At 55.4% G+C, this 25,429-nt stretch overlaps 2 protein-coding genes across 4 annotated transcripts; one reads left to right on the top strand and one right to left on the bottom strand.

The window, feature by feature from the left end:
• Positions 1-38: 38 nt before the first annotated feature.
• LOC147911697 (uncharacterized) lies at positions 39-1,589 on the bottom strand. Its single transcript, XM_087427415.1, has one exon. It carries the CDS (start codon positions 1,584-1,586, stop codon positions 39-41), a length of 1,548 nt encoding a protein of 515 aa, XP_087283541.1. The 5' UTR covers positions 1,587-1,589.
• A 9,952-nt stretch (positions 1,590-11,541) lies between these two features.
• Positions 11,542-25,141, top strand: ZFP92 (ZFP92 zinc finger protein). 3 transcript variants are annotated; one of them, XM_087427386.1, is made up of 5 exons: positions 11,542-12,030; positions 16,128-16,178; positions 16,405-16,531; positions 17,582-17,686; positions 18,220-25,141. In XM_087427386.1, the coding sequence occupies exons 2-5, from the start codon at positions 16,146-16,148 to the stop codon at positions 19,245-19,247; spliced, it is 1,293 nt and encodes a 430-aa protein (XP_087283512.1). In that variant the 5' UTR covers positions 11,542-12,030; positions 16,128-16,145; the 3' UTR covers positions 19,248-25,141. The 3 variants fall into 3 exon arrangements, with proteins under 3 accessions (XP_087283512.1, XP_014652978.2, XP_087283511.1); XM_014797492.2 differs by having other exon boundaries at positions 18,061-25,141; XM_087427385.1 differs by lacking the exon at positions 16,128-16,178 and having other exon boundaries at positions 18,061-25,141.
• Positions 25,142-25,429: the final 288 nt, after the last annotated feature.

Genomic DNA, 25,429 nt, shown 5'->3' with positions numbered 1-25,429 from the left:
CCTCCCCCTCGGCTCCCTCCTCACCTGCAGCTCCCTCCTCACCTGCAGCTTCTTCCCTCACCTGCAGCTCCCTCCTCACCTGCAGCTCTCTCATCACCTGCGGCTTCTTCCTCACCTGCAGCTCTTGCCACATCAACTTCCTCCTCACCTGCAGCTCCCTCCTCACCTGCACCTTCTTCCTCACCTGCGGCTCCTGCCGCACCTGGAGTTCCTGCCACATCTTCAGCTTCTGCCTCAACTCGGGATTTTGACACACCTGCAGCTCCTGCTGTATCTGCAGCCTCTTCCTCACCTGCAGCTCCCTGTTCACCTGCATCTCCAGCCTCAGCTGTAGCTCCCTCCTCACCTGCAGCTCCTGCCACACTCACAATTCCTGCCACACCTGCCACTCCTGTGTCACATGCAGCTCCCTCTTCATCTGACGCTCCTGCTTCATCTTCAGCTCCTGCCTCCCCCTGGGCACCTGCCTCCCCCTCAGCTTCTTCCTCACCTGCAGCTCTCTCATCAGCTGCGGCTTCTTCCTCACCTGCAGCTCTCTCATCACCTGCTGCTCTCTCATCACCTGCGGCTTCTTCCTCACCTGCAGCTTTCTCATCACATGCTGCTCTCTCATCACCTGTGGCTTCTTCCTCACCTGCAGCTCTCTCATCACCTGCGGCTTCTTCCTCACCTGCAGGTCTTGCCACATCAGCAACTTTCTCCTCACCTGCAGCTCCCTCCTCACCTGCACCTTCTTCCTCACCTGCGGCTCCTGCCTCACCTGGAGCTCCCTCCTCACCAGCGGCTCCCAATTCACCTGGGGCTCCCGCCTCACCTGGGGCTCCCACCTCACCTGGGGCTCCCACCTCACCTGGGGCTCCCGCCTCACCTGGGGCTCCCGCCTCACCTGGCGCTCCCGCCTCACTTGGGGCACCCTCCTCACCTGGCGCTCCCGCCTCATCTGTGGTTCCTTCCTCACCTTCACATCCTATCTCACCTTCACATCCCTCCTCACCTGCAGCTCCCTCCTCACCTTCACATCCTGCCTCACCTTTACATCCTCCCTCACCTTCACATCCTCCCTCACCTTCACATCCCTTCTCACCTGCAGCTCCCTCCTCACCTTCACATCCTGTCTCACCTGCAGATCCTGCCTCACATGGAGCTCCTTCCTCACCGGCAGCTCCTTCCTCACCTGGAGCTCCTGCCACATCTGCAGCTGCTGCGTCACCTGCCCTGCCAGGCACTGCTTGCCTCTGGGGCTGTGCAGGGAAATTGAGTCTATCTTGTGACTCAGAATCAGGGGCCTGGGGCAGGAAGACCACATCCCAGGGTCCCCCCTTGCCTGGTATTTGTTGGGGGATCAAACTTCGATTTAAATACTCAGCAAACTCCACCAGGGCCACGCTGGTCCCCAGCTCCTTTCTGAAGACCTTGCCCAGCACTCGGTACCTGCCCAGGGGCCACAGGGCAGCCTGCACGGCCTCCTGGAATTCCTGGTCCTCGCAGTCGTCCGGGATGCCCAGGATGAGCAGGGAGCGCTGTGCGTTCATGCCTCTCCACTTGCACCAGTCCCGCAGGATTGCCAGTGCCATTGCCATTGCCATCGCTGAGGTCCTGTGGGTGGGGAGAAGCGACTGGACGGGAGTACACAGACTGTCGCAGTGTGGGCCTCGGCCTGTGGGTGCAACGGGGAGAGAGACGTGTTTGTGCCACACAGCCCACCCCACAGCCCCAGCCAGAGCCTCGTGCCCCTCACAGCGTGGCCTGCAGCACCTCCTCTCCCTGTTTGCTCTATTTGACTTTAGGAAGCTTTTGTGATAATAAATTACATTTATTCACAAGATATAAGGCTAGTAGTATTTTTTATTTTTCTAGCAGCAGTTTTAGGGAAGTTGCCTGGTTCCCCAAGGAATTTGTCACCTTTTCCAATTTGGGGCACAAATTTTCCCATGATATCCCCTCCCTCTCTTCTGGGTGTCCGTCTGATCTGCAGTGACAGCCCTCGTTCCCTCCCAACACGACCCAGGTGATTCGTGTCCTCCCTGTCTTGTGCATCGCTCTTGCTGGGGCTCCATCCCTAGTTCTGTGCTGTGTAAGAGGAGCCTGGGAGAGCTGTCTCTGTCCCTCTGCCCCGCTGTCTCTCACTGACCTCCTCTCTGGGCGCTTGTCGTCTCTTCAGTGGGCCACTTTGGGTTCCCTCTGCTCTTCTCTTTCTAGCTTCCTTCAATGGGCCATCAGAGCACTGATTTCACCTCCTTCTCCTTTCCTAAGGTGAGCATGTAGAGCAGCACGTTTTCCTCCGATCGCTTCTTGAGCTGCCTCCCACTACTTTGGGGAAGTTGTACTTTTTTATTATGCACTTTGAAATCTTTTCTAAGTTCCTTTGTGATTTCTTCTTTGATCTATGGGTTTCCAAATATTTAGAGATGTGTTATCGTTATTAACATCAAATAAAATTCCCTGTGATCAGAGAACTGATTCTGTAAAAGTGCAATCCTTTTAAATGGATGGAAACCTTCTTAAGGCCTGAAGTATGGTGTATCCCGCTGACGGTACAGAGCAGCCTTCGAGAGAGGCTATAGTTTCCGTGGAGGCCAAGGCCCTGCCTATCCACATCTACGATCCCTAGGCCACCCTCCACAGAGGCCACCTGGAACCTCTCCAGATGCCACGTGCAGGGCGCCAGAGCCCCTCCCGAACCCTCCCCACTCCACTGGCCAGGGTGACACCTCCTGCAGATCACAGCCGCCCCAGCGCCCCCCACACCATCATCTGCACCCCACGCAGCCAGGCTGCTCCTCTCCCGCACCCCCCACACCCTCAGCCGGCGGCCCTACCTTCCAGCCCACCCCCCGCCCCGCACCCGGGTGCCATCCTCCCCCTGCCTGCCGAGTGCACTCCCATTCTGCGACCCCGCTCAGCTGGGAGCACTCTGCTCCAGCCCCTGGAAGCAGGGCGCCCCCACGTGCTTGGACGTTAGCCTTCCTCTCTGGCCTCCCCACACCGGGGAGCCGTCCCCTCCCCCGGCCTCCACACCTGCAGCCAGTCACCCTTCCCCGTGACCCCAGAAGCCAGGTGCACTCCGCGGTAGCCCCTCCATCAGCGCGCGTGCCCGCACCGGCTTAGACGGTCGGTGGCGGCCCCTCCGGCCTGCCCACGCCCTGGAGTCCTCCCCCTAGCGCCCACAGCCGGGAGCTCTCCCCTCCCGCGGCCCCCAGACGCAGAGCTGGTAGCCCGCCCTCTCACCTCCCCACACCCCGGGGCGGCGAGGGAGCGGAGCCCCCCTTCCTGCCCTGAGCAGCCAGCGGCGTCCGCCCTGCCCACCCCCTCTCACACGCACAGCGGGTCGCTCCCCTCCCGCCACCCGCACCCGGGAGTCCTCCTCCCATTGCCCCCTCCTCAGCCAGGAGCCCTCTCCCCAGCTGGGCGCCCTCCCCTCTGGCCTCCAGCACCGGGGAGCCCGCCCTTCCCACGCCCCCCACACACGCTGAGCCACTAGCCCCACCCTCCGGCCTCCGCACACCACAGCGCCCCCCCACCCCGCCTCCCCTCAGCCCCCACACCGGGGAACCCTGCCCTCAGCCCTCCCTTTGGCCGGGCGCCCTCCGCTCGCGCCCCCTCACTCACACCCCCAAAGTTAGCCCTCCCCTCAGCTCTCCCCTCACCAGGGAGCCCCCCCGCCCCCCCCCGCCGGGAGCCCTCCACTCCCCCAGCCCCCACACCCGCAGCCGGGAGCCCAGCCGCCCACCTCCACCCCCTGCCCGGGCGCTCAGGGGCCCCGACCCAGGACTCCAGGCGACCCCCGAGTCCAGGCCCAGCAAAGCCCTGCCCGTCTGCTCACTTTCGCCGACTCGGTGGACAGTTCCGCGGTCCCACTCAGAAGGGGCTGAAGACCTCGCCTCAGCCGCACAGCCGGGGACTGTGGGGCACGGCTCCCAGGCGCTCTGTGCTGAGGCCACGTGAGCTTCCCGCTTCTCCCAGAAGCCCCCGCCAGGCAGAGCGGACAGAAAGTTCCAGGCGGCTCTGTGCAGGGCAGATGTGCAGGGCAGATGATTGGCTCGGAAGAGCACGTGAGGGGGCGCTGAGTGGTAAAGGCTTCACGGCGTCATCGCAAGGCTTGGAGCGTCCGGAAGCAAAAAGCGCGGCTTGTGGACGTGCCACCAATGAAACAGCCTACCAACAAGGCAGTGGACTTGCAAGAGTAACCTTGCACATGGAGCACCCGTTGTGGCAAATTGGGCAAGTTTTCTTTATAGTTTGTTTTCTGTTGTGGCTGGTCATGTCGTAAAGATGTCTATATTTTTACTGATTTCTCATCTAGTTGACCCGTTGCTGAGGCAGGAGTGTTAAAATCTCCAGCTAGAGTTGTGGAAATGTCTGTTTCTCCCTTTATCCTGTCAAATGTTATTTCATGTATTTTAAAGCTCTGTCAGTGGACGCAAACACATTTATGAAATCTGGGGGTTCCTGATTCATTGACCCTTACATCATTCTTCCCTTGATTCTCGGGTAATAGCCTTTGTCTCGAACTCTACTTTGTCCACTAGTAATACAGTGGTTCCTACTTCCTTATGCTTGCTCTTTCTATGGTATACCATTTTGCATCCTCTTACTATCAACTCATCTGAGTCTTTATTTTTCAATTGCAGCTCCTGTAGACAGCAAAAGCCTTGCTCTTTTCTTCATTCTGACAATCTCTGCCTTTTAATTGGAGTATTTAACCCGTTAACATCGAGTGTGATTTTGGATTATGGCTGGATTTAGGTCTACCCTTTTACCATCTGTCTTAGTCTGTTCAGGCTACTATAAAAAAAAAAAAACACCATAGACTGGGTGGTATTTCATAAACAGCAAACATTTATTTCTCACAGTTCTGGAGGCCGAGGAGTCCAAAATCAAGGTACTGGTGGATTCTGTGTCTGGTGAGAGCCTGCTTCCTAGTTCATAGACAGACATCTTCTCACCATGTCCTCACACGGCAGAAGCGGGTCAGGGAGCTAGCTCTCCAGGGTCTCTTTTATAAGGTCACTAATCCCATTCCTGAGGGCTCCACCCCATGAACTGATCACCTCAAAGGCTCCACCTGCTAATACCATCACATTGTGGGGTACCACGTAATGTGTGAATTTGGGGGAGCACACAGACATTCAGAGTATAGCACTGTCTGTCCATCTCTTTTTCTTCCTGTGTTCCCCTTTTCCTGCCTGAGATAATCAAAAACGTTTTAAATTCCATTTTAACTTATTAATGCCTTTTTAGGCAATTATCACTTTGAATTGGTTTGTAGTGGTTGCTCGAGAGATTATATTTCCTTAACTTTTCACTGTCCACTTGTGGTTAATATTGTACCACTTCACATAAGTGTAAGAACCTTTCCACCATACAGATTCATTCCCCATCTACCCCATCCTTTATGCTGTAGTCACCATATGTATTACGCCTACAGATGTTACAAAACCTACAACACGCTATTAAAATTTTTATTTTAGAAAATAGTCATGTGTACTGTAAGAAAATTAAGAGCAAATAAGTATTCTTGAATATTTACCCACACATTTACCATTTCTGCGGTTCTTCGTCTCCACGCAAAGATCAAGGCTTCCCTCTACTATCATGTTTCTTCTGATTGAAAGACCTGCTTTGGCATTTCTTTTAGCGTAGGTCTGTTGATGAATTCTCTTAGCTTTCACAAATCTCAAAAGGTCCTTCTTTCCCCTTCATTCTTGAGGGATCTTTTCCCTGGTTAGAGACAGAGAGTTCTGGGTTGAAAGTTGTTTTCACTTATTGTCGTTCAGCACTTTAAAATGCCCTTCCCCTGTCTTCTGGTTTCCATTCTTTCTGATGAGACTTCAGTGACTATTCTTGTCAATGTTCTGCTAGATGTAGTGCTTTGTCTAACTCGGACCGCCTGCAAGATTTTCTCTTTATACTTTGTTCAGTCGTTTGACTACACTGCCCCTACATGTGGCTTTTCTTTGTATTTACCCTCCTTGGGCTTCACAGAACTTCTTGAATCTGTAAATTACATCTAGCTCCCAATTTTGAAAATGTCAGTCATTATTTCTTGAAGTAGCTTTTCTTCCCCATTCTCTCTTTTCTCCTGGGATCCCGGATACACATGTCTCGGACCTTTCTGTATTGTCCCACAGCTCACTGAGGCTCTGTTCTTCTTCTTCTTTATTTTTTTTTAAATCTTTTTCCTCTCAGTTTCTCAGAATGGATTATTTCTATTGATCTATCTTCCAAGTAATATGAAGCTTCTGAATATTCATAACTATTAACAAACACCAATGTTAAAGGAAGGATGGAGTAACAGGAGCCAGAATAGGACTGTGTAAAGAGCTGCCAAGTTGCAAGAGCACGTGGCATCCCTGAGCCCCAGGCCAGGAGCACTTAATGCAGTGGGAGATCAGACAGCCACTGCAGAAACCTAGGCCGTCACGGTTCCTAGTTGCACACAACAGCAGACTGGCCGATGGAAGCAGGAAGGGAATTAGTGAAGGATGGCGGGTGTCTCACGGGCATTTGGGAAGGGCTGGAGAGCCAGGCTTGGAGGCTTTGCAGAGAGGGACAAGGGTCTGAATCGCACCACTGTGCTGGACTGGTGAAGGCACCCCTGTGGCTCCCTCCCACGACTGGGCACAAACACCGTGGTTTGGAACAACAGTGTGGGACGCAAGTGCTGCCGTGAGAACCATGGCTGCCACAGCTCCTCGGAAAGCAGAGTTCACGGCCCCTGCTGCCACCCGCCCGCCCAAGTGGAATCTGTGTGGCCCCTGCTTCTTCCCAGCTCTGGCCCCAGATTCAGTTGGCAGCAGGTGCATCTGAATGGTGGGGTAGGTCATGTGCCCACACCCTAGTTGTGAGGGAAGCTTGGAGAGTGCACACCTGACGTTTTCTGCTCTTCTTGTGTGAAGTGGGTTCCACATTAGCTGAGGGAACTGCATGTGTAAAGGTCCTGGGTCTGGAACGAACATGGTGAGTATCATTGTGGCTCCAGTGCAGCTGGAGCAGAGAGAGAGAGAGAGAGAGTGCTATGCACTGAGGCTGGAGAGAACAGACCGTGCAGTCCTCATGTGCCTCAGGAAGAGGTTGATCTTTATCTAAAAGAGTTAGAAACCCATCGAAAAATTTGGAGTCAGAGGTGCAAGTGCACTCACGTGTCTGTGTGACATGATCAAATTATATTTTCAGGCACTTTCTCTGGCTTCCCTGTGGAAGAATTATGTGCAGGGGGCACAGAGTGGATGCAGAAAGACTGTGGAGGGGCTGTTGGGTTGTCCCCTGAGAGATGATGATGGTCTGAACAATCGTAGTGGCAGTGTCATGGGGCAGATGTAACAGACCTAAAGCGTGTGGAGTACTAGCCAAACAGTGTGAATGATCAGATGCGGAAGGTGAGTGAGGGACGTCCCCGAGTTTTGGCCTTTGACATGGGTGTATGGGGGTTCCATTCACTTCAGCTGGGGACTCGGGAAAGCAACAGCCTGGGTGGAAAAACATGAGTTCCATTTTGGACATGTGAGTTGGAAAGATCCAAGTGGAGATGTCAAGAAGGCAGCTGGATGTAAGGGGCAGGGACTCGGATGAGAGGTCTAGGTTAGGGGCAGAAATGGGGCATCGTAGAAAGCTCCAGGTGACCCAAGGATGAATCCACATATAGACATGCCTCACCAGCCCCACCCTCTCCCAAGTGTGGACAAAGGGCCAGGGGATGGGGGAGCATGGCTGCTAGTGGGGACGGGCATTGGAGAACGAGAGGCAGCCCAACTGCGGGTCGGCCTCAGGCTGAGCAGCTGTCCTGAGCCGCTGGAAGGTGAGCCTTCCCCTCTGCCAGGATGTCTTGGCAAGGCTGGATAGTTCTGTCAGGTCCCCACTATTGGTGCCTCCTGGGTGCAGCCCCTGTCGCCTGAAGGAATGCCTGGAGACAGGACATTGCTGGCTGCCCTCCCAGCAGCCATTCCCCTCTTCTTCCTTGCTGAGGGAACCCCCTTTTTGTTCAAGTGTCTGTCACTCTTCCATGCAGCTCAGGGCATGGTAACCCCCATCCCCAAAACCAGAGGCAGATCTTATTGGTCCAAGCCCAGCTGTGCATGGCATTCCTAGAGCAACTATTAGTGATCTGAGCAGCCCATGGCCAAAATAGCCCAGCGGGGCAGAGGAAAAGGATTCACGTTCTGTCCAAGGAGGAAGGCTCCTCTTTCTCTGGGACAGGATCAAGGAAGCGTGTGGTCCCGATCGCTGCTGACAGACCTTCCACAGCACACAGAAGGCAGCCTGATGCTGGAGCCAAGACTTGAGAGTGGAAAGAGGCTGAGTCCTGGGTGCAGCCTGGGGCAACGTGCACCTGGCGGGGGGACCTAGAGGGTGGAAACAGTCAAGGAACAGTTGCGCTTACACTGGGAGACTCAGTGAAGGGAAAGGGTGGCCACACTGAGGAGGGAGAACAGAGGGACAGTGGTGGCTCCCCTCTGGAAAATTCAGGGGCCAGAGAAGCTGCTACAGCCATCAGAGAAGCTCCAGCTCCGGCTGAGCATCAGGCCCACAAATGCTGAGGTGGCCTGCTCTGAGGGGAGCATCTTGCTCCCTCCTGGCACCAAAGCCCAGCACTATTGCCCCCACCAGCCTCACCACGAGGGCCCCATCAAGCGTCAGGGGCCCCAGGGTTATAAGGACCGGCCCCACGTGTGACATCCATCACGTGAGCCACGCAGTGCCCTGAGCCTTGCGCAGGGTCAAGGAGCAGCCCGGGTGAGCTGGAGCACTGATGGCCACATGCTTTCCCAGCCCCTGCACACCCCAGGGCCGCTGTCTCCAAGGGCTGCAGCTTGAACAGCCCCCTACTCCACCCATCCACGCCACCTTTTCGGCAGGGGTGCAGGGGGGGGGCCCTGCAGGGAAATATCTTATGCTGTCCATCCGTCCACGAACCAGCTCACCTCACACGCTGTCTGACCTGAGCTCTGTTTGTCACCCTCAATTAGTGTCTAGGGTTGGGAGTACACCACTCAAGGCTCTGCGAGTCCCCCAGACCCTGCAGCCGGCCCTGGGGGGAGGTGTCCGCTTCCTGGACGTGCCACCTTAGCCCCTACTCCCTCCTTAGGCCTGGCCTGCCCATCACTGGCTCAGATCCCTCCCTCCTGAGCTAGGGGCTCACTCACTTCTCACTGACGACTTGGCTTCGCCCTGGACCCATTCTCCAGGCCCCTTCTCCACTGGGGTCCCAGGGATCTGCTGCAGAGTGGCCGACTCTGGGCTTGCTGCCCTCGGACACCGTCCCTGCCTGCAGTGGGTGAGGCCGCCTGTCTCAGAGAAGGTTTCAGGCCCCCTGACCACAATAAGGGGAGGCAGACGGGAGGAGAGAGCAAGCGAGGTGGCCCTGCATGAATTGCTGTTGGAGCTGACTGGTGCATCCATGGACTTTCGTTATATTACTCTCTCTAGGCTGGGCATATGTTTGAAATTCTTCATAATAAAAAAGTGAAAAAATTCTAGAAGGGAAGTTTATCTCCCGATACCATTGTGGGTTCATCACTTTCTCTTCCTAGGTCTATTGCTTCTGATTTAGGCATTCTGATGCTCTCCAGACCAGCTGTAATAATGCTACCACCACCTATACGGTAATCCCAAACCGTTGAAGACAATTGTGTCTGGTCTCCCCACTCTCTATTTTTTAGCCCTATTGCAGCTACCTGTTCCGAGCACACAGCCATTGTCCCCTGCCGCAGATGCCGGGACGCACGCCCAGAGCCCCTCCGGGCCTGAGGCTCTCGCTCCTCTCCATTGCTGATCTCTAGGAATTGCCCAAGGCCAAAGGAGGTGCCTTACTCAAGGGTGCCCTCAGCCCACATCTGACTACTACCAGCTGATGTGGGATGCAAAGGCCCAGCCCCCTTCCCTCAGCTGGCTTGGGAAGGGTCTGAGTTCAGCCCTTTCCCTTGTGTATGAGGTTCCTGGGCCTGCTAGTAACAAATGACCACAAACCAGAGGGCTTAAAACAACAGGAATTTCTTCTCTCACAGTTCTAGAGGCCAGAAGCCCAAAATTAAGGTGTCAGCAGGGCTGTGCTCCCTCCAAAGGCTCTAGGGGAAGACCCTTCCTTGCCTCTTCCAGTTTCGTGGGGCTCCAGGTGTTCCTGAGCTTGGGGCTGCATCACTCCAGTCTCTGCCTCTGTCTTCATGTGGCATTCTCCTCTCTGTGTCTCTCTTCTGTCTCTTATAAGGACACTCGTCATTGGATTTAGGGCCCACCTGGATAATCCAGAATGATCTCATCTCGAGATCCTTAAGTTCATCACATCTGCAAAGACCCTTTTTCAAAAAAGGTCACATTCACAGGTTCCCAGAGTTAGGACGTGTGCATATCTTTTGAGGGGCCACCATTCGGCCCACTACACCTCGAGAGCCCAGGCCCAGGCCTGCACAGCCAGCCCCCCAGTGAGAGGACGAGATCAGGCGTCAGGGCTCACAACCAAGTGCCACGGGGGACCTCCCTGCCTCTGCTCCAGGGAAGGGCCCCAGAAGCTGTGCTGCACTTGGCCCCCTGGGAGGCCTGCTCCCTGTGGCCCCAAGCACCCTGAGTGGGTGTCCCAGCTGTCCCTCTAAGCCAGGAGTGGGCAACTGCTGTCCCAGGAGCCTCGGTGTGCTGAGGGCTTCTCGCTGCAGGCCCGGGCTCTCCTGGCCAGGACCCAGGGCCCTTTGAAGAGAAGGGATGCCTGAGCTCCGGTTTTGTGAGGAAAGGTACAGCTCAGAGACAGAGAGGGTGCCCACCCCATTGTGCTCGATTCCCAACAGCCCAGGGACTGGGTGGAAGGGGTGGGACATGCAAACTGGCTGGTTTTTCTGGGTTGATTTTCTTTGACAGCCTTTTTCATATTCCTAACTTTTCAAGGAACTCATCACTGTCAACAGAGCACATGTTCTCAGTCAGCCCTGGATTTCAGTCCTGGTTCTGCCACATGGATGGTGACCTGTGGCAAAATGGAGACTCCAATGCCCACCCTGCAGACTGGTTTGATGATCACATGGTAAGACCCGAGGGAAAGACCCACGCACCCAACAGCTCTTCACTTCTTGCTCTTCTCCTCTGTCCCCTCTGTCTGCACACTGCCCCCCACTTTCTCATCTTCACTGTCCTGGCTCAAGTTGGCTGGTCTCTTAATGGGTGGCCATGGCCAGGCCACTTGGTGTTAGCTGTCCCGCAGGGGTCCAGTGGACCCCAGATGGATGGACGTATTGCTGGATGGACATGAAGCCCCAGCATCTGACCCATGGGAGGTGTGCGATCAACGTTGTCCCTCCCCCGTCCCCTCGGGGGCCTGTGGTGGACTGAGCCCTTGAAGCTGCCCAGACGGGAAGTGGAAGTGCTGGAGAGTGGAAGTGCCCTGGGGTGCGCGGGGAGCCAGGCCACAACCCCCGTGGGGCGCGCCAGGCTGGCGGGGGCCGGACTGCCATCCCGCCGAGCCGCGCATGCTCCGTGCCCCCCTCCACCCGCCCCGTTCCCACGCCGCCGCCCCGGCCCCGCCCGCTCCCCGCTCGCGCCCAGGCCCCGCTAGTCTGTGCCTGGCAGACCGATGGACAGCCCCGCGGAACGTGCCTCCCAAGTGGCGCCCAGGAACGAGGTCAAGACTCGGCCGGGAGCCCCGCCGCCTCCTGGGGGCGCTGCCCGGGAGGGCTTCTCGGAGGCAGTGGCCTTGGCCTCGGGCCTGCGGGGGACTGGGGGACGGGCAGCCTGGCGGTCCGCAGAGCCTGGGTACGCTGGCCGGGCTGGGCCGCGGAGGCCCTCGGCGGGGGCCATCTCGGCAGGTGGCGAGGTGGTGAGGGAGCTGCGGTGGCAACAGTCTGGACGCCCTGGAAGGCGGCGAGCGCGGAGAGCTGCTGGCCGGCCCTCGGGGCTGCCGCCTTGCTGGGCGCCAACGGAGAGGGGCCCGCCAGGGCTGGGCGCCAGGGAGAAGCAGCCCCTGTTCCCAGTTTCTCTTCTCCAGCTGTGGTTCGCCGCTGACCCTGGGGCTGGCTAGAGAGCATCCCGCCGCTGTCGCCGAGCCGCCTGGTAAGTTTGGATGTTGCGCCTCTACGCCTGGGAGCGCTGGGCAGGCAGGCATTGTGAGGTCGCGGCACTCCTGCCCTGGAGCGCCTGGTGGCCCGCCCACGGGCACAGGCCCTGAGGGCGCCCAGACGTGCTCCTGCAGCTGTCAGGGGTTGGGGGTTGTGCCCCTTGGCATTGGGGTGTTGGCAGTGACGAGCACACCATGAGAAGGCATGAGAAGAGGAAACCACGGGCAGGATGGAAGGCCCCGTGGAAGGGCAAGAGAGGGAGCGAGGTGAGCTGAGCCGAGGGGGGGCTGTGCTGGGGCTGCCTACAGATAGCTGCCAGCACCCGCTATGGGCCAGGCTGCTGCAGGCATGCCAGATGTCTCGGGGAACCAAACGGCAAGCTCTCTGCATCCTGCTCCGGGGTCCAGTCCAGTGGCAGGACAGATAAGAAATTAAGAATTAGAGAGTATGTTAAATGGTGTAAGTGCCATGGGGAAAAATAGAGCAGGAGGAGGGAGAGGAGGGGTCAGGTTGCAAGTTTAAGTAGTGCAGTTAGAAGGTGACATTTCTGAAAAACTTGAAGGAGGTGAGAGAGTGTTCCAGGCAGAGGGAACAGCCAGTGCAAAGGCCCTGAGGCAGGAGTGGCCTGGTGTGTGGTAGGAAGAACTGGGAGGCCAGTGTGACTGGAGCAGAGGGAGGAAGGGGCTCGGAGGAGGGGAGGGCCAGGTCAGGAAGGGCCATGTGGGTTTACTCTGAGTGAGATGGGCACCCCAGGGAGGGCTGTGAGAAGAGAAGGATAGGAAAGACAGAACCCCCTTAGGAGGTGGCCCTGTTTATGTCCAGGTCAGCCTCTGCCCCCTGCTCATCAGAGGGCTTTCCTGGAGCAAGCCATGTGGAGGGCCCTGGGCTGACCTGTGGCAGCTCCCGGGCCAGACCTCAGCTCTGGGCTGAGGCCGGCCTCCCCAGGCCCTGGGTCCTCAGGCCTTTCCACCAAGTGGGTGGCAGGTGACATGGGCCTCAGGGAGGGCTGCTGGGGCCGAGAGGAGGCAATTGGGGCCTTGAATTGCAGGACCCCAGAGGAAGTTCCACCGGGAAGGAGGAAGCCTGACCGTGTCCCGCCTTGTGGATGAAAAAGCCCCCATTCCTGATCCGGCCTGCGTGGAGTTGCAGACCGGCTTTCCTGTTGTTATTTGTTTGTTTTCTGCATTCTTCTACCAGGGAACTAGCCCCATCTCGTGGTGTCTTGAAGGCAGCAGCGCTGAAGCCCACCGGCTGCCTCTCCCTTTCTGGCCCTGCTTCATTTCAGTGGGCAGCACTGCTCTCCCCTCTGCTCCTCTCCTCCCCGGGGGGTTCCCCACTTACTCAGCTTTACCCGGGTCAGGCTCAGCAAGCAGCGTGGCAGGCTACTCCCCTCCTTGGGGTAGAACCGCCTGGGAGGAGGCTGGCAGATGGCGTCTGGGTTCCCAGGCTGAAGGGGCCTTGCCTGCAGTGCACTGGCTGATGGCCCCTCACCTGTGTGCCCAGTGTCGGGTTTCAGGGAAACCTGAGCTCTGGGGCCTGGAATCATCCTTCAGGTCTAAGGATGCCCCTTGGGTAGGGGTAGCGAGATTTTGCGGAATGATTCCGCAGGCTCCGCTGCAGAGAGGTTGTCCCTAACTGTCTGCCCCCACGCTCGGGAGTGTGGCAGCTCGATGAGGGGGGCTTGAGGGTGTGTGTCCAGTGGCCCCAGAGAGAGGGCCCCAATAAGGGAGGTAGTTGGGGTGGGAGCTTAGCCAACTGCCTGAGAAGGGCAGAGAAAAGAGTTTTTAGTCATAACTTCAAAACTAGGTCTAGACAGCTCTTGTGAAATATTATCTTACAGCATAGAAATGGAATCGCATGGTATGTGGCCTTTTGTGTTGCGTCTGGCTTCTTTCACTGAGCATAATGTCTCCAAGGACCATCCACATTGTAGCGTGTGTCAGGATTTCATTCCTCTTTATGGCCGAATAATATTCTGTCATGTGGATAAACCACGTTTTGTTTATCCATTCTTCTGTCGATGGACACTTGGGGTGCTTCCACCTTTTGGCCACTGTGAATCATGCTGCAGTTGACATGGGTGTGCAAGTTTTTATGTGAACACCTGTTCTCAATTCTTTGACTAAATGCCCAGGAGTGGAACTGCTGGCTCATATGGCAGCTATGTTTACTTATTGAGGAGCCATCAAACTATTTTCCCTTTTAATTTTGAACACTGTCAAGCAACCAGACAAGTAGAGAGAATAGTCTAATGAAACCTGGGTACCCCCCTCCCTGGGTTAGCAGCAGCCTCCAGCTTTCCTCGCTTGTTTCTCGCTCTCTCTCTCTTTCTCTCCCCTTCTCTCTTTCCTTTGTTCATGCTGAAATATTTTAAAGTAAATTTACATGCCATTTTCTCCCCAAATGCTTCAATGTGCGTCTCTGGAAAAGGACATTTTCTTCCACGACCCAGTGCCATTATCCATCCAACACATGTGCAGCAGTGGCCCCCATTGTCCTGAGAGGCGCTCCACAGTCAGCCCTCCATGCCCCCCAATGCCTTTGACTCCTCTTTCCTTCATGCCAGCATCTCATCGAGGACTCCCATTGCACTTGGCTGTTGTCTCCTTAAATCTGTTTTCATCTAGAACAGTCTCCCTCCCCAGCCTCTTCATTTCCCCATGACACTGATTTGCAGAAGAGACTGGGGAAGAGCCCACTTTCTGGATCGGGCTGGTTGCTTCCTTCTGGTGTCTTTAACTGGGCCCTCTGTCCCCGAGATCCTCTGTAAACTGGACGTTGGGTCCCAAGGCTGCATTAGCCTCAGGTCAAGCTTTGGCAAGAGCCCTCCTGGGCAGCCTCGGCACTCCCCACGGCATCCCCACAGCAGGCACGTCCCACTTCTGTCCCGCCGTTAGGTTTGCTTTCTCTCTCGTGACCAGCAGTAAACAGGGGAAGACATTTTGACCTTATGGAGATGTCTGTTCTCCCTCCGTCTTTCACCTGGTGGTTTTAGCGTCCATTCCACCTTAAGGGATTCTTTCTCTCTGATTAATATAAACTTCTCCGTCAGACATGTGAGTTTATTTATTGTGGGCCAGTGTTGATTGACAGCTCGTCATGAGTGATAAGGGACTTTGGGATGATTTAAATGCTCCAAGGACCTCGTCCCCTCGTCCTCTCTCCTGTGGCACAAACAAGCTGTGGTCGCCCACGGCAGCGTAAGGAATGCTCTTGGCCCACTCCCTCACCAGCCACTGCCTGGTTCCTCAGCTCCTCCACCCGGACTTCCACAGGGTGGTCTCCAGTAGGATAGAGATAACATTCTTGGAGCAAACTTTCTTTTGCACCCCCCTGTCCATCTTCTGGCACTGAGAACTGATGTGGAGAGATCTGATTCTGTCCACTTTGTCAATGACACACTCTTCCTGCCCTTAGTGTGAGCCCCAGCTCCCACTTGTCCCCGAGGAGCCCATGGCCTCACCTTCTGTACCCCCCCCCCAGTTTTTAGCACCATGAGCGTGGAGCTCGGGCCCTCTCTTTGCTCACCCCCAGCCTGCAGCTCTCAGCCTGAATGCTACCCCTTCAAACAGCACCCCTCCCCCAGCCACTGTGAGCTCTTCCGTTGTGCATCTCACCAGCTGAGTCTTTCTCTTCTTCTTGAGAGCAAGTCTGTTTGCAGGTGGAGGTGGTATGTGTGTATTGGGATTTTTTTCTGTAAGAACCCCAACCTGAGGGGGAAAGGGATCGGCAATGGAGCTTCCAGGGATGGTTGGAAAGTCGGGGTCGTGGTGCCACCCACATGGGAAGAGGGCTGAGGAACGAAGGAAATGAGAAAAAGAGAGGAGAAAACAAACACACTCCCTTGAAAGCCTCGTTGGTGGAGCCTAGCGTGAGGAGGGAGCCAGTCCCTGTCTGGGGCCCACTACACAGGGAAGGAGAGGGGACAGAAGCTCAGCTGGGGAAAGAGTTGTGGGTTGAATTGTACCCCCCTCAAAAAAGATCTGTTGAAGTCCTGTCCCCCAGTGGCTGTGAACGGGACCTTATTTGGATGAGGTTATACTGGAGTAGGGTGGGCCTCAGCTCACACCTGGATCTTTCCGCTTCCCTTAGCTTCTCTGTGCCTCTGCGATGGCAGCCATTCTCCTCATGGCCAGACCCAAGGTGAGTGGGGCTCCCAGACTGTGGGCGGCCCCTGGCCTCAGTGTCTCCCCTTAGCAGTCTCCATCTGCCGCCTCCTCATGTCCCTGCCTCACAACTCTTGCAATTCTGAGCCTCCCCAGCTGCCAAGCTCTCTGTGGCTCCCCCACCTCATGTTTAATTGCTGCCAGCTCATCCTGGGACCCACGGGGGTGAATTCCCCTGCAGCCACAGGATTGGCTCGTTTTAGGTGCCAGTATCTTTTGAGGACGTATCCGTGTACTTCACCAAGACAGAATGGAAGCTTCTGGATCTCAGACAAAGGATCCTCTACAAGCAAGTGATGCTGGAGAACTACCGCCATTTGGTGTCACTGGGTAAGGACCCCTGTCACACACACAGTCCCCCTGCTCTGCCTCTGAACTCAATTTATTTCTGGGTTTCTTTGCTTCTTGGTTACTGTGAGCCCAAGAAGAAATGCATTTCCCCATCAGATCAGTAATCCAGTGTAGCCCAGCTTTTGTCTCAATAGCACAGTTTTTAGCTAAATGTTTTAGGTAAATGTCAAACCTGCTTTGCATATAAAATCATGGGTTAACTAAACCTCTTCTACCCAAAAGATAGATGCAAATTGTCCTCCAATATTTGTATGCACTATTTTAGTCTTAATTCATTTGTACCAAAGTTGCATTTTACATTCGTTTCATGTTAGAGAGTTTAGAAGCACCTTTTCTTTGCATCAAGCCACAGAGGGCTCGGGACACAGAGTCCCAGGAGCAGGCATGCAGTTGGTCTTCCAGCCTGGAGAAATCCGGGAAGGAGCTGGGGCAGACACCCCTGCTGCACCCCACTGCCTTCGGGTTGCAGGGGATCCGTTCACTCCATTTCTCCTTTTGGGCTCTGCAGATCTCACCTCTGTAATCTCACCCCACAGAGAGAGACTAGCTTCTTCCCTTTGGTTCTTTCTGACCCTCACCAGGCAGATCTGGGATTCACAGGGGAGTTCTGGAATCCTCAGTTGAGTTTGGCATAAGGGACTGAGACATCTGCTCTGTTTGATGGTGAAACAGGGGGCTTCAGCTTTTGGGGCACAGGCAGCCCCTTGGCTTTTTCTGATTCCTGAGACTCCCTGGGGCCTCGCCCCCTGTAGATCCTTGCTCCAGCCCTTTGTCTGTCCCTTGGGGTCTCTACACAGATCCCTTATTTCCCACAAGCCTGCCACCCTCCCTGCAGGCCAAATAATACCACGTCGCAGTTCTGGGCTGGCGAAGGCACCCCTGTGGCTCCCTCTCACGACTGGGCACAGACACTGTGGTTTGCAACAAGGATGTGGGACGCAATGCTGCTGTGAGTTCTTTGCTGTTCCTGAAGATAGTAAGGCTGGGCTGAGTTCAGGAGTGACTCATCTGCTTCATTTCCATGGACAGGATTTTCATCCTCCAAGCCTCACCTGGTCTCCCGGCTGGAGCAAGGGCAGGAGCCCTGGGTAACAGACATCTGCAGGATGGGGGCCGCCACAGGTATGCAAGCAGGTGAGTGAGGGGCACTCAGCCGGCTTGCCTGAGCCATTTTCAAAGAGCAGTGGCCAACGGAGGGTGGCATGGTCACTTTAGGTGGGAAATTCTCTTTCGGGGCAGATTTACATCTCCCATGGAATTCCCTGTCAAGGTGCCAGATGAAGGGAGTGCCTCCTGCTGTCTCCCACCAGCTCTGCTATTTCCAGCTCATTACCACCTCCTCCCCTCTTGCTCTCCTGTCTGCCAGTGATCATCTTGCTTCTTCCCCCATGTCCTGGTGTCCTGATTCATCTCTTTTCAGCCTTGACTTGAGGGTGAAGATGAAGAACAAACCCTAAATAGAGACCCAGGGAGGGAGTGACACTGGTTGGTGCTCTTTGTCTTTACAGGTGACAGGATAAAAAGCAAGATGTCGATTTCAAAGCAGAAACATTGTCCAAAAGAACTCACAGGGGCCAATCTTCAGAGCAGCAATGAGGGCCAGGTAGCCAGGCTACTGGACGGAACGCTGGAGCACAGACAGAAACATGCTCTCTCTCCACAAACAGGTTCCAGCAGGGGTGACCATCCGAGGGAGAAAGGTCCAGGCAGCTCTTCTGGCGAGGGAAGAGAGATCCTGCAGAGAAATGACCTCGGCACTAGTCAGGATCCTGTGCTAAGGCAACAGTGCTCCCAAGGTGCAGAGAAGCGGTACCTGTGTCAGCAGTGTGGGAAATCCTTCAGCCGGAGCTCCAACCTCATCAAGCACCGGATAATTCACAGCGGCGAGAAGCCCTATGAGTGCTCAGAGTGCGGGAAACTCTTCCGGCGCAGCTTCGCCCTCCTGGAGCACCAGCGCATCCACAGCGGTGAGAAACCCTTCACGTGCAGCGAGTGCGGCAAGGCCTTCACGCGCAGCTCCAACCTCATCAAGCACCAGATTATCCACAGCGGCGAGAAGCCCTACGCGTGCCCAGAGTGCGGGAAACTGTTCCGGCGCAGCTTCGCGCTCCTGGAGCACCGGCGTGTGCACAGCGGCGAACGGCCCTACGCCTGCAGCGACTGCGGGAAGGCCTTCAGCAGGAGCTCCAACCTCATCGAGCACCAGCGCACCCACAGCGGCCAGAAGCCCTACGCCTGCAGCCAGTGTCCAAAAGCCTTCAAGGGCGTCTCCCAGCTCATTCACCACCAGCGTGTCCACAGCGGGGAGAAGCCGTTTGAGTGCAAGGAGTGTGGGAAGGCCTTCCGGGGGCGCTCAGGCCTCAGCCAGCACCGGCGGGTGCACAGTGGCGAGAGGCCTTACGAGTGCAGTGAGTGCGGGAAGGCCTTCAGCAGGCGCGCCAACCTCTTCAAGCACCAGGCGGTTCACGAGTGCGCAGACTGCTTCGTCCTCCTGGAGCGCCGGCGGGGGCGCGGCTGGGGCGGGAAGGCCGAGGGCCGGCGCGCCCACAGCAGCCAGGAGCCCTGCACCCGCAGCGAGCATGGCCAGTGTGGCGAGGCCTTCAAGGGGGAGTCGCAGCTCAGCCACCATCAGAAAACTCGTGGTGGAAGGAAGCCCTTGGTGGGGAGCGACTGCGAGAAAGGGCCAGCCTCCTAGGCCCTCAGGAGACCCCCTGCAGAGCCCTGCCCTGAGGACGAGAGACACTGGATAGACTCCAAACGCGCGGCTGCCCCCAGTGCAGTCTGACATGGGCTGTCTTCGGGAGGGCATGGTTTCAAATGAGGGCCTCCCGCTCCCCCCTCTTTGGTCCTTAATGATGCAATCGAGGCATAGAGACTGCCCTGCATGGCCGGCCACTGTCGTGTGTGCACAGGCATGTGTGCCAGCGTGTGGAGCTGCCGTGTGAGCAGATTTGTATTCCATATTGGGGCTGCTGAATGTATGCTTGCCCCGCATGGGTTGTTCGCTTCACCCCAAGACTTGTTAGTGTTTCCAGATAGAAGACACTAAAAGCACTTTAATCCTTTAAGAGCTTATAAACAGAGGGAACTTGAGGGAATTCCAAATTGTGGGCTCTACGACTAGGCTGTGGCTTGACTGTGACATCACCTCAAATTCTTCAAGAAACGGTCTGAAAATGGACTCAGGCAAATGCGCTCGTGGACTGCTCGTGCCCACATTGTCAGCCTTCAGGAAGTGGCGTCTCCTCTAGGAGCCTGCTGCTCCATAGGAGGGCACAGGACACCCTGATCTCATGCTCAGCAGTGGCCCATTCCTTTTCCAGGCCATTGGTCCATATTCCTGAAAGCCACAGCCTTCCGTGGGCGCCCCCAGCTGCTTCCGGGAGGAGCAGTGCCCAGGCCCCATCTTCTCGGAGCTGGAGAGTTCTGGAGGATGGTGGCCTGGGCCCGATGAAGAGGATGAGGCCCAGGGACTCTCAGCCCTTTCGCTCTGGTCCCTCCTAGGAGTGGGCTCCAGGCAAGTCATGGCAGCATGGCAGCCTCTGCCACGGGCCGCCCTGCTGCCTTTGGTCTCCTCCCTGCACAACAGGCCCCTGGGCTTGCCCCACCCGCTGCCTTCTGCCCCCCAGACCCCACCAGCAAAAGCCACCCTGGCCTCTCTGCCCCTCCTTCCCACCCTCAGTGCCTAAAGCTCCTTGTGGCTGGAGCCAATCAGGAGGAAAGGAAGACAGCTTGGGTATTTGCACAGAGAGTGCCCAGTAACGGCTCTCTCATGGGATCTGTCTTTCACATGACAGTCCTTCAAATATTGGAGGTTCAGTTGGTCTGAATGTTTTTGTGTCCAGGGTAATGTAAGTTGAAGATAGAGATTTTTTCCATATGAGAGTGTCAGGCAATCTCTCCTTATCTAAGAATCCCCCCAACCCTCTGAGAGGACCTCAGCCAGGAGAAAGGGGGCCGCCCCAGTCCCAACACCTGATTAGTGTGGTGGCAAGCCTGGCCCCTCTTCTCCCTCCTCCCCTGTAGCTCTGCAGAGACAGGGTGGACCCTTCAAATGGCACTTTACTGCTATTGAGACTAAGAGGTTCTCAAAGAGAAAGCTCCCGCTGGCCGGGGGCCAGCTGCTGGCAGGCTGTGACCTGTTCTGCCCATGCTGTCCCCAGAGCTGGGCCTGGGAGTTCTGCCCTTTGGTGCTCTCAGCCCAGTGTCCTGGTCGGCTTGCCACATGCTTCCAGCCCTCTTCACTCCCAGGGGCTCTGGCTCTGTCACACAAACTACCCGAGGGCAGGCAGGTGGTGCTGGAGAACCCCCCTGGGGCCTCCAAGGAGTGTGCACCCTCCCTGACAGATGGGGGAGGGCCAAAGACCCGCCAGGACAGTGTGGGAATCCCCAGACACACAGGACTGTGCAGCTACTGGAGCTCCGAGTGCCAGGAGACTGCAGGAGCACGAGAGAGACATGATTTACATGGATAGATTAAAATGAGTCTACACACTTAGGACTTGGGGAAAGTTCTAGAGTTCTTGTGACTTGCTCTTACCTCATAGCCTCCCTCTCTGGGTCCACATCCCTGTGTGCTTTGACGGCTTTCTGCTCTGCGCGTCATGCTCGTCTTTGGGGCCCTAGTTTCCAAGCCCAGTGCTTGGCACTCAGTAAATGCTTGTGAAGTCAATGTTGCCCCCTTAGCACATTGAACCTGCGTTCTAGATCATAGTTGGCTCTAGCTTTACCTTGAGGAAGTTGAAAGTATTTGCAACTTTGGGTTTTCCAATAGAAAAAGAAGTATTAGGAAGGGTGTCTTTGAAGTCCGTGGAGAGGTCGTGGGGAGGTGTGTGTTTTTCGGAGGTGCAGACAATCTTGGCTAGGGCTGGCATGGATTCAGGATACCAATCCCCATGGAGGGCAGGGGAGAGTGGCAGGATGCCATGTGCTTGGGCTCTATTCTCGTTTTGTTCAACTGTGGCCTGACCGGGATTGAGGCAACAAGTGCCACGTGATGGAAACCGGGAAGAGCGCAGATCCGTGTGCTCTGATGTCCATTTCCATCACTCTAGTAAGTGAGTGATTTCGCTCCTACAGGCGAGTCAGTAACGTTTAATAAATCTTCTTTAATAAAGAAGAGTTGTATCTCCCCAGTGTAACGTCCTCCCATTGGTTCTACTGGATAAGCTAACTCAGTTTTTAACGTGAGCTCCTGTTTTCATCTTGGGACCCACACCTGAAGATGACTAGGTGCGGGGTGGGCGGATGTCCAGATGTTTTCAGCAGAAAGTGGGTTTGCCCGGAGAGGTGCTGGGCACTTGCTCTCTGGTTTTGGAATGCCCTGGAAAGCTCCAGGATCCCCAAATGCTTGCCCAGACAAGTGACATTTCAAGTAGCAATGCATCTTTTGGTTTGTTGGTTCTCAGGTCTCGGTCCAATTTTCCTCCTCTTCGTTAGCGTTTTGCAGCAGTGCAGTTATGAGTACCATTTCCTTTTGGATATGATAAGCAGGTACGGGACAGGAGCTGAACGGGTCTTGCATGGAATACAGGTCAGAGAGCGGCTTGAGAGGATGCCTATGGTTTTGTTACCAGCTACATACCCAGGTTCTTTACCCACCACACAAGAGGAGCCAAATAAAACTGGAACACCAGGCTTATGGCAAGGAAAGAGTTTTTATTTCGGGTGACTTCAGCCGGGAGACAAGAGCTCTCAAATTTGTCCCATCTCCCGGAAAGATAGGAGGCAAGAGGTTTTAAAGGTTTCAAGGGGGAGCATGTGCTGGGGTTTTAGGTAGGGGAGGAGTAGCACGTGGCCTTGCTGGTTGGCGCCTTCCCACCAGCCTGCGTTTGGCCTTGGAGACTGAATTTCTTTGCCTTGACTGTCTGGACTTTTCTGGTTAGTTTTCATCTTCAGCCTGCGTTTGGCCTTGTGAGGCTGAATCTTGATGTCTGGACCTTGATTTCCGGGGAAAGACAGCTCTCTCATACACTAAGGAGGGACAGAAAGACCTGGTTAGTTTTGAACAACAGTTGATTATGCTGCGTATGCACAGCTGCAGTTAGCAAAGCTTATCTTAAAAGTTTTTGCTCTCTTCCTCTAGCCCAGGGAAGGTTTTGTAATCTCTTCGTGCTCCGTTTTGGTTTTCCTTCTGCGAGGCCTTAGAATTGGGCTCCACACTCTGGCTGTGTGGGGAACTGCGATGACGGCCCACACTTGCTTTCTGACCGACGACTGAAATGTAGAAGCTCCAACTCGCGGGGATGTCCTCCCAAGAACTGCCCTGGACACCGGCCCCTCGGCACTTCTGGGCTGGTCTTCTGCTTCAAAGGCGAGCCTGCAGGGCACTGGGTCAGCCCATAGCACATCTGGGCCTTTGGACCATTTGTCCTTTGAAACTTTGGACATCTTTCAAGAGCCGTTTAACTGGTGAACTGCCGTGACTGCGTTCATTTACTTCAGGGGCAAACAAGGAAGGACCGTCTAAGGGTGTTGGCCTTGAAAGGAGCCCTCTAGTGGAGACGGCCTATTCTGATGCATAGCGGTTAGGTTCAGGGCCTCAGGAAAGGCTGGAAGCGCGGAATTGGGGGGGAGGCTGAGAGACCGCGTTTGGGTGTCCCTTGGCACCTGTGAAGGTACGGTGGAAACCCTCGAGGGCGAGCTGCACAGGGATCAAGGGCCCCGACCCAAAGCCAGTCAAACGCTGTGACCCTGAGAGCAGGAAGGGCAGAGTGCCACATCAGGCCCCTGAGAAACACAGCTGTGTCTTGCTTCCAGTTGTTTCTGTTACTGTTCTTCAGGCAAATGGCAGTGTCCCGACACATCACTGTGGGTGCCCTGTCCCGCCCCATATGGCCCTGGACAGAAGGCGGCTCTGCTTCCACCCTTCCGTTGGTCACTTCTTGGCCTCCCTCTGCAGAGGGACTCCAGCATGGACACCCATCTGTCTTGTAGGCCCGGAATCCACTCCCCCTGGCCTTGCCACCTCGTGGCCACAGGTGTCTGGGTCTCCTCTCTGTCTCCCTCGTCCCCCAGCCATGCTCGGGGTCCTTGGCCCTTTCCTCTGTCCTTTATCTCTGATGGTCACTCACTTCTGGTTGCCTCTGCTCCGTCTGCCCTCATGCAGCCATGTTTGAGTGCAAGAATAGTCCAGGGCTTTCTGTAGGCCTGGGAGCTTAGCTCTTTCCAAGTGTAGATGGGGCCTTAGAAGCTTTCTGTGGATTGCCTGCAGGACTGGCTTGGCTTTGTGAGGCTGCCAAGAACCTTAAACAAAGAAATAGGCAAGACTGGGCCTCTGGGCTTGAGTGGCTGTAATCCCAGACTTGCCCCCAAGGGAGGAAAGGGCAGGCCTGGGAAGGGGGCTCTCGGAGAATTCTGTTGTCATTGTCGCTAAGCACACTTAGTTTGTAAATGTTGGGTGAATGGGATGGTTCTGGTTGGTGTCACGGCAAAGTGGATGCAGCAGACTCGCCGTGAACCCTCATCCTCACTCCTCTGCTCAGCCAGGGGATGCCAAGTGTATACCTTGTTAGGTAGCAAAGTGTGACAAGCAGTGTCTCAGGGCAAGGGTGGGAGTAAGTACCAAGTGAGTTCCCGAGACAGGAAGTAGAGGCTGAGGGACTCCAGGCAGAGTGGAGGGAAGAAGGGGGAGCACGTGGTGTGTTCGGGAAGCCTAGAAAGGCAGAGGGCTTTCTGTAGGACAGTCGTGGGGTAAACGGTCTTTAGAACCAGAGTGCGAAGAGCCTGGGAGGCCCGGCCAAGAAGTTTGGTCTCTAGCTGGTTCCTGATGAGGAGCAGTGTTTTTAAACATAGAGGATTATTCTAAGATCGAGGAGGGGAAGTTAATGTAACTTATATAACTGCTGGAGTGTGTGAATTTACATTCTGATGACAACCAGGTATACACAGTGAGGTCATCTAGATGGTATTGATGCTCATCAGGTGGTGACACGTGGGCATGGACAGCAGCAGTCCACCACCCATGATGCTTTGACATGAGCAGCCTCGATGGACATTCTGGGGACTTGCCACTTGCCATGGTATTTGTAGCTGGTCTCCTCTTATGCATCTATGACTTCACAGCCCAGGGACCCCCCTGGATTCAGAGGCTGCTGATTCTTCCCCTTTCTTTGACAGCCTCATAGCAGTATCACTGGCACACGAGAAAGCACACATGTGCAGGTGGATGGGTGTTAACGTGCACACCTGTGAAACCCTCACCACAATAAGACAGTAAACATAGATGTCATCACACCCAGAAGTTACCATGGCCCCCTGTACCCCCTCTTTCCTGCCTTTCCCTGCCCCGCATCCCCACAGCTCTGCTTTCTGTCACTGTAGATTGGGTTGCATTTTCTAGAATTCTGTATAAATGGAATCATGCAATATGCACTTTCTTGTCTGGCCTCTTTCACTCAGCGTAATGATTTTGAAGTTCATCCGGGTTGTAGTGTCTATCAACCCTTCACTTTTCATTGCTGAGTACTGTACCACTATGTGGATGAATGTCAATGCCTGTGGAATACCTGTTGATGGACATGGGGGTTGTGTCCGGTTTGGGGGCACAACAAATAAAGCTGCTGTGAACAGTGGTGGACAAGTCTCTGTGTGGACATCTGTTTTCCTTTCTCCTGGGTACATAGCTGGGAGTGGAAGTGCTGGGTCCTATGGTAATTCTGTGTAACTTTTTGAGGACTCACCAACTGTTTTCCAAAGCAGTTGCACCATTTCACATTCCCACCAGCAGTGTGGAGGAGTCCAGTGTCTCCACGTCCTCCCCGACACGTGTCCTTGTCCATCTTTTTGGTTCCAGCCATCCTGTGGGTGTGGAGTGACGTCTCATCATGCTTTTGATTTGCATTTCCCTGATGATTAATGATGTTGAGAATCTTTTCA

This window comes from Ceratotherium simum, chromosome X, assembly GCF_057802395.1.
Source record: "Ceratotherium simum simum isolate JZ-2026a chromosome X, ASM5780239v1, whole genome shotgun sequence".
Classification (NCBI taxonomy): Eukaryota; Metazoa; Chordata; class Mammalia; order Perissodactyla; family Rhinocerotidae; genus Ceratotherium; species Ceratotherium simum.
This window is presented reverse-complemented; position numbering and strand designations above follow the sequence as displayed.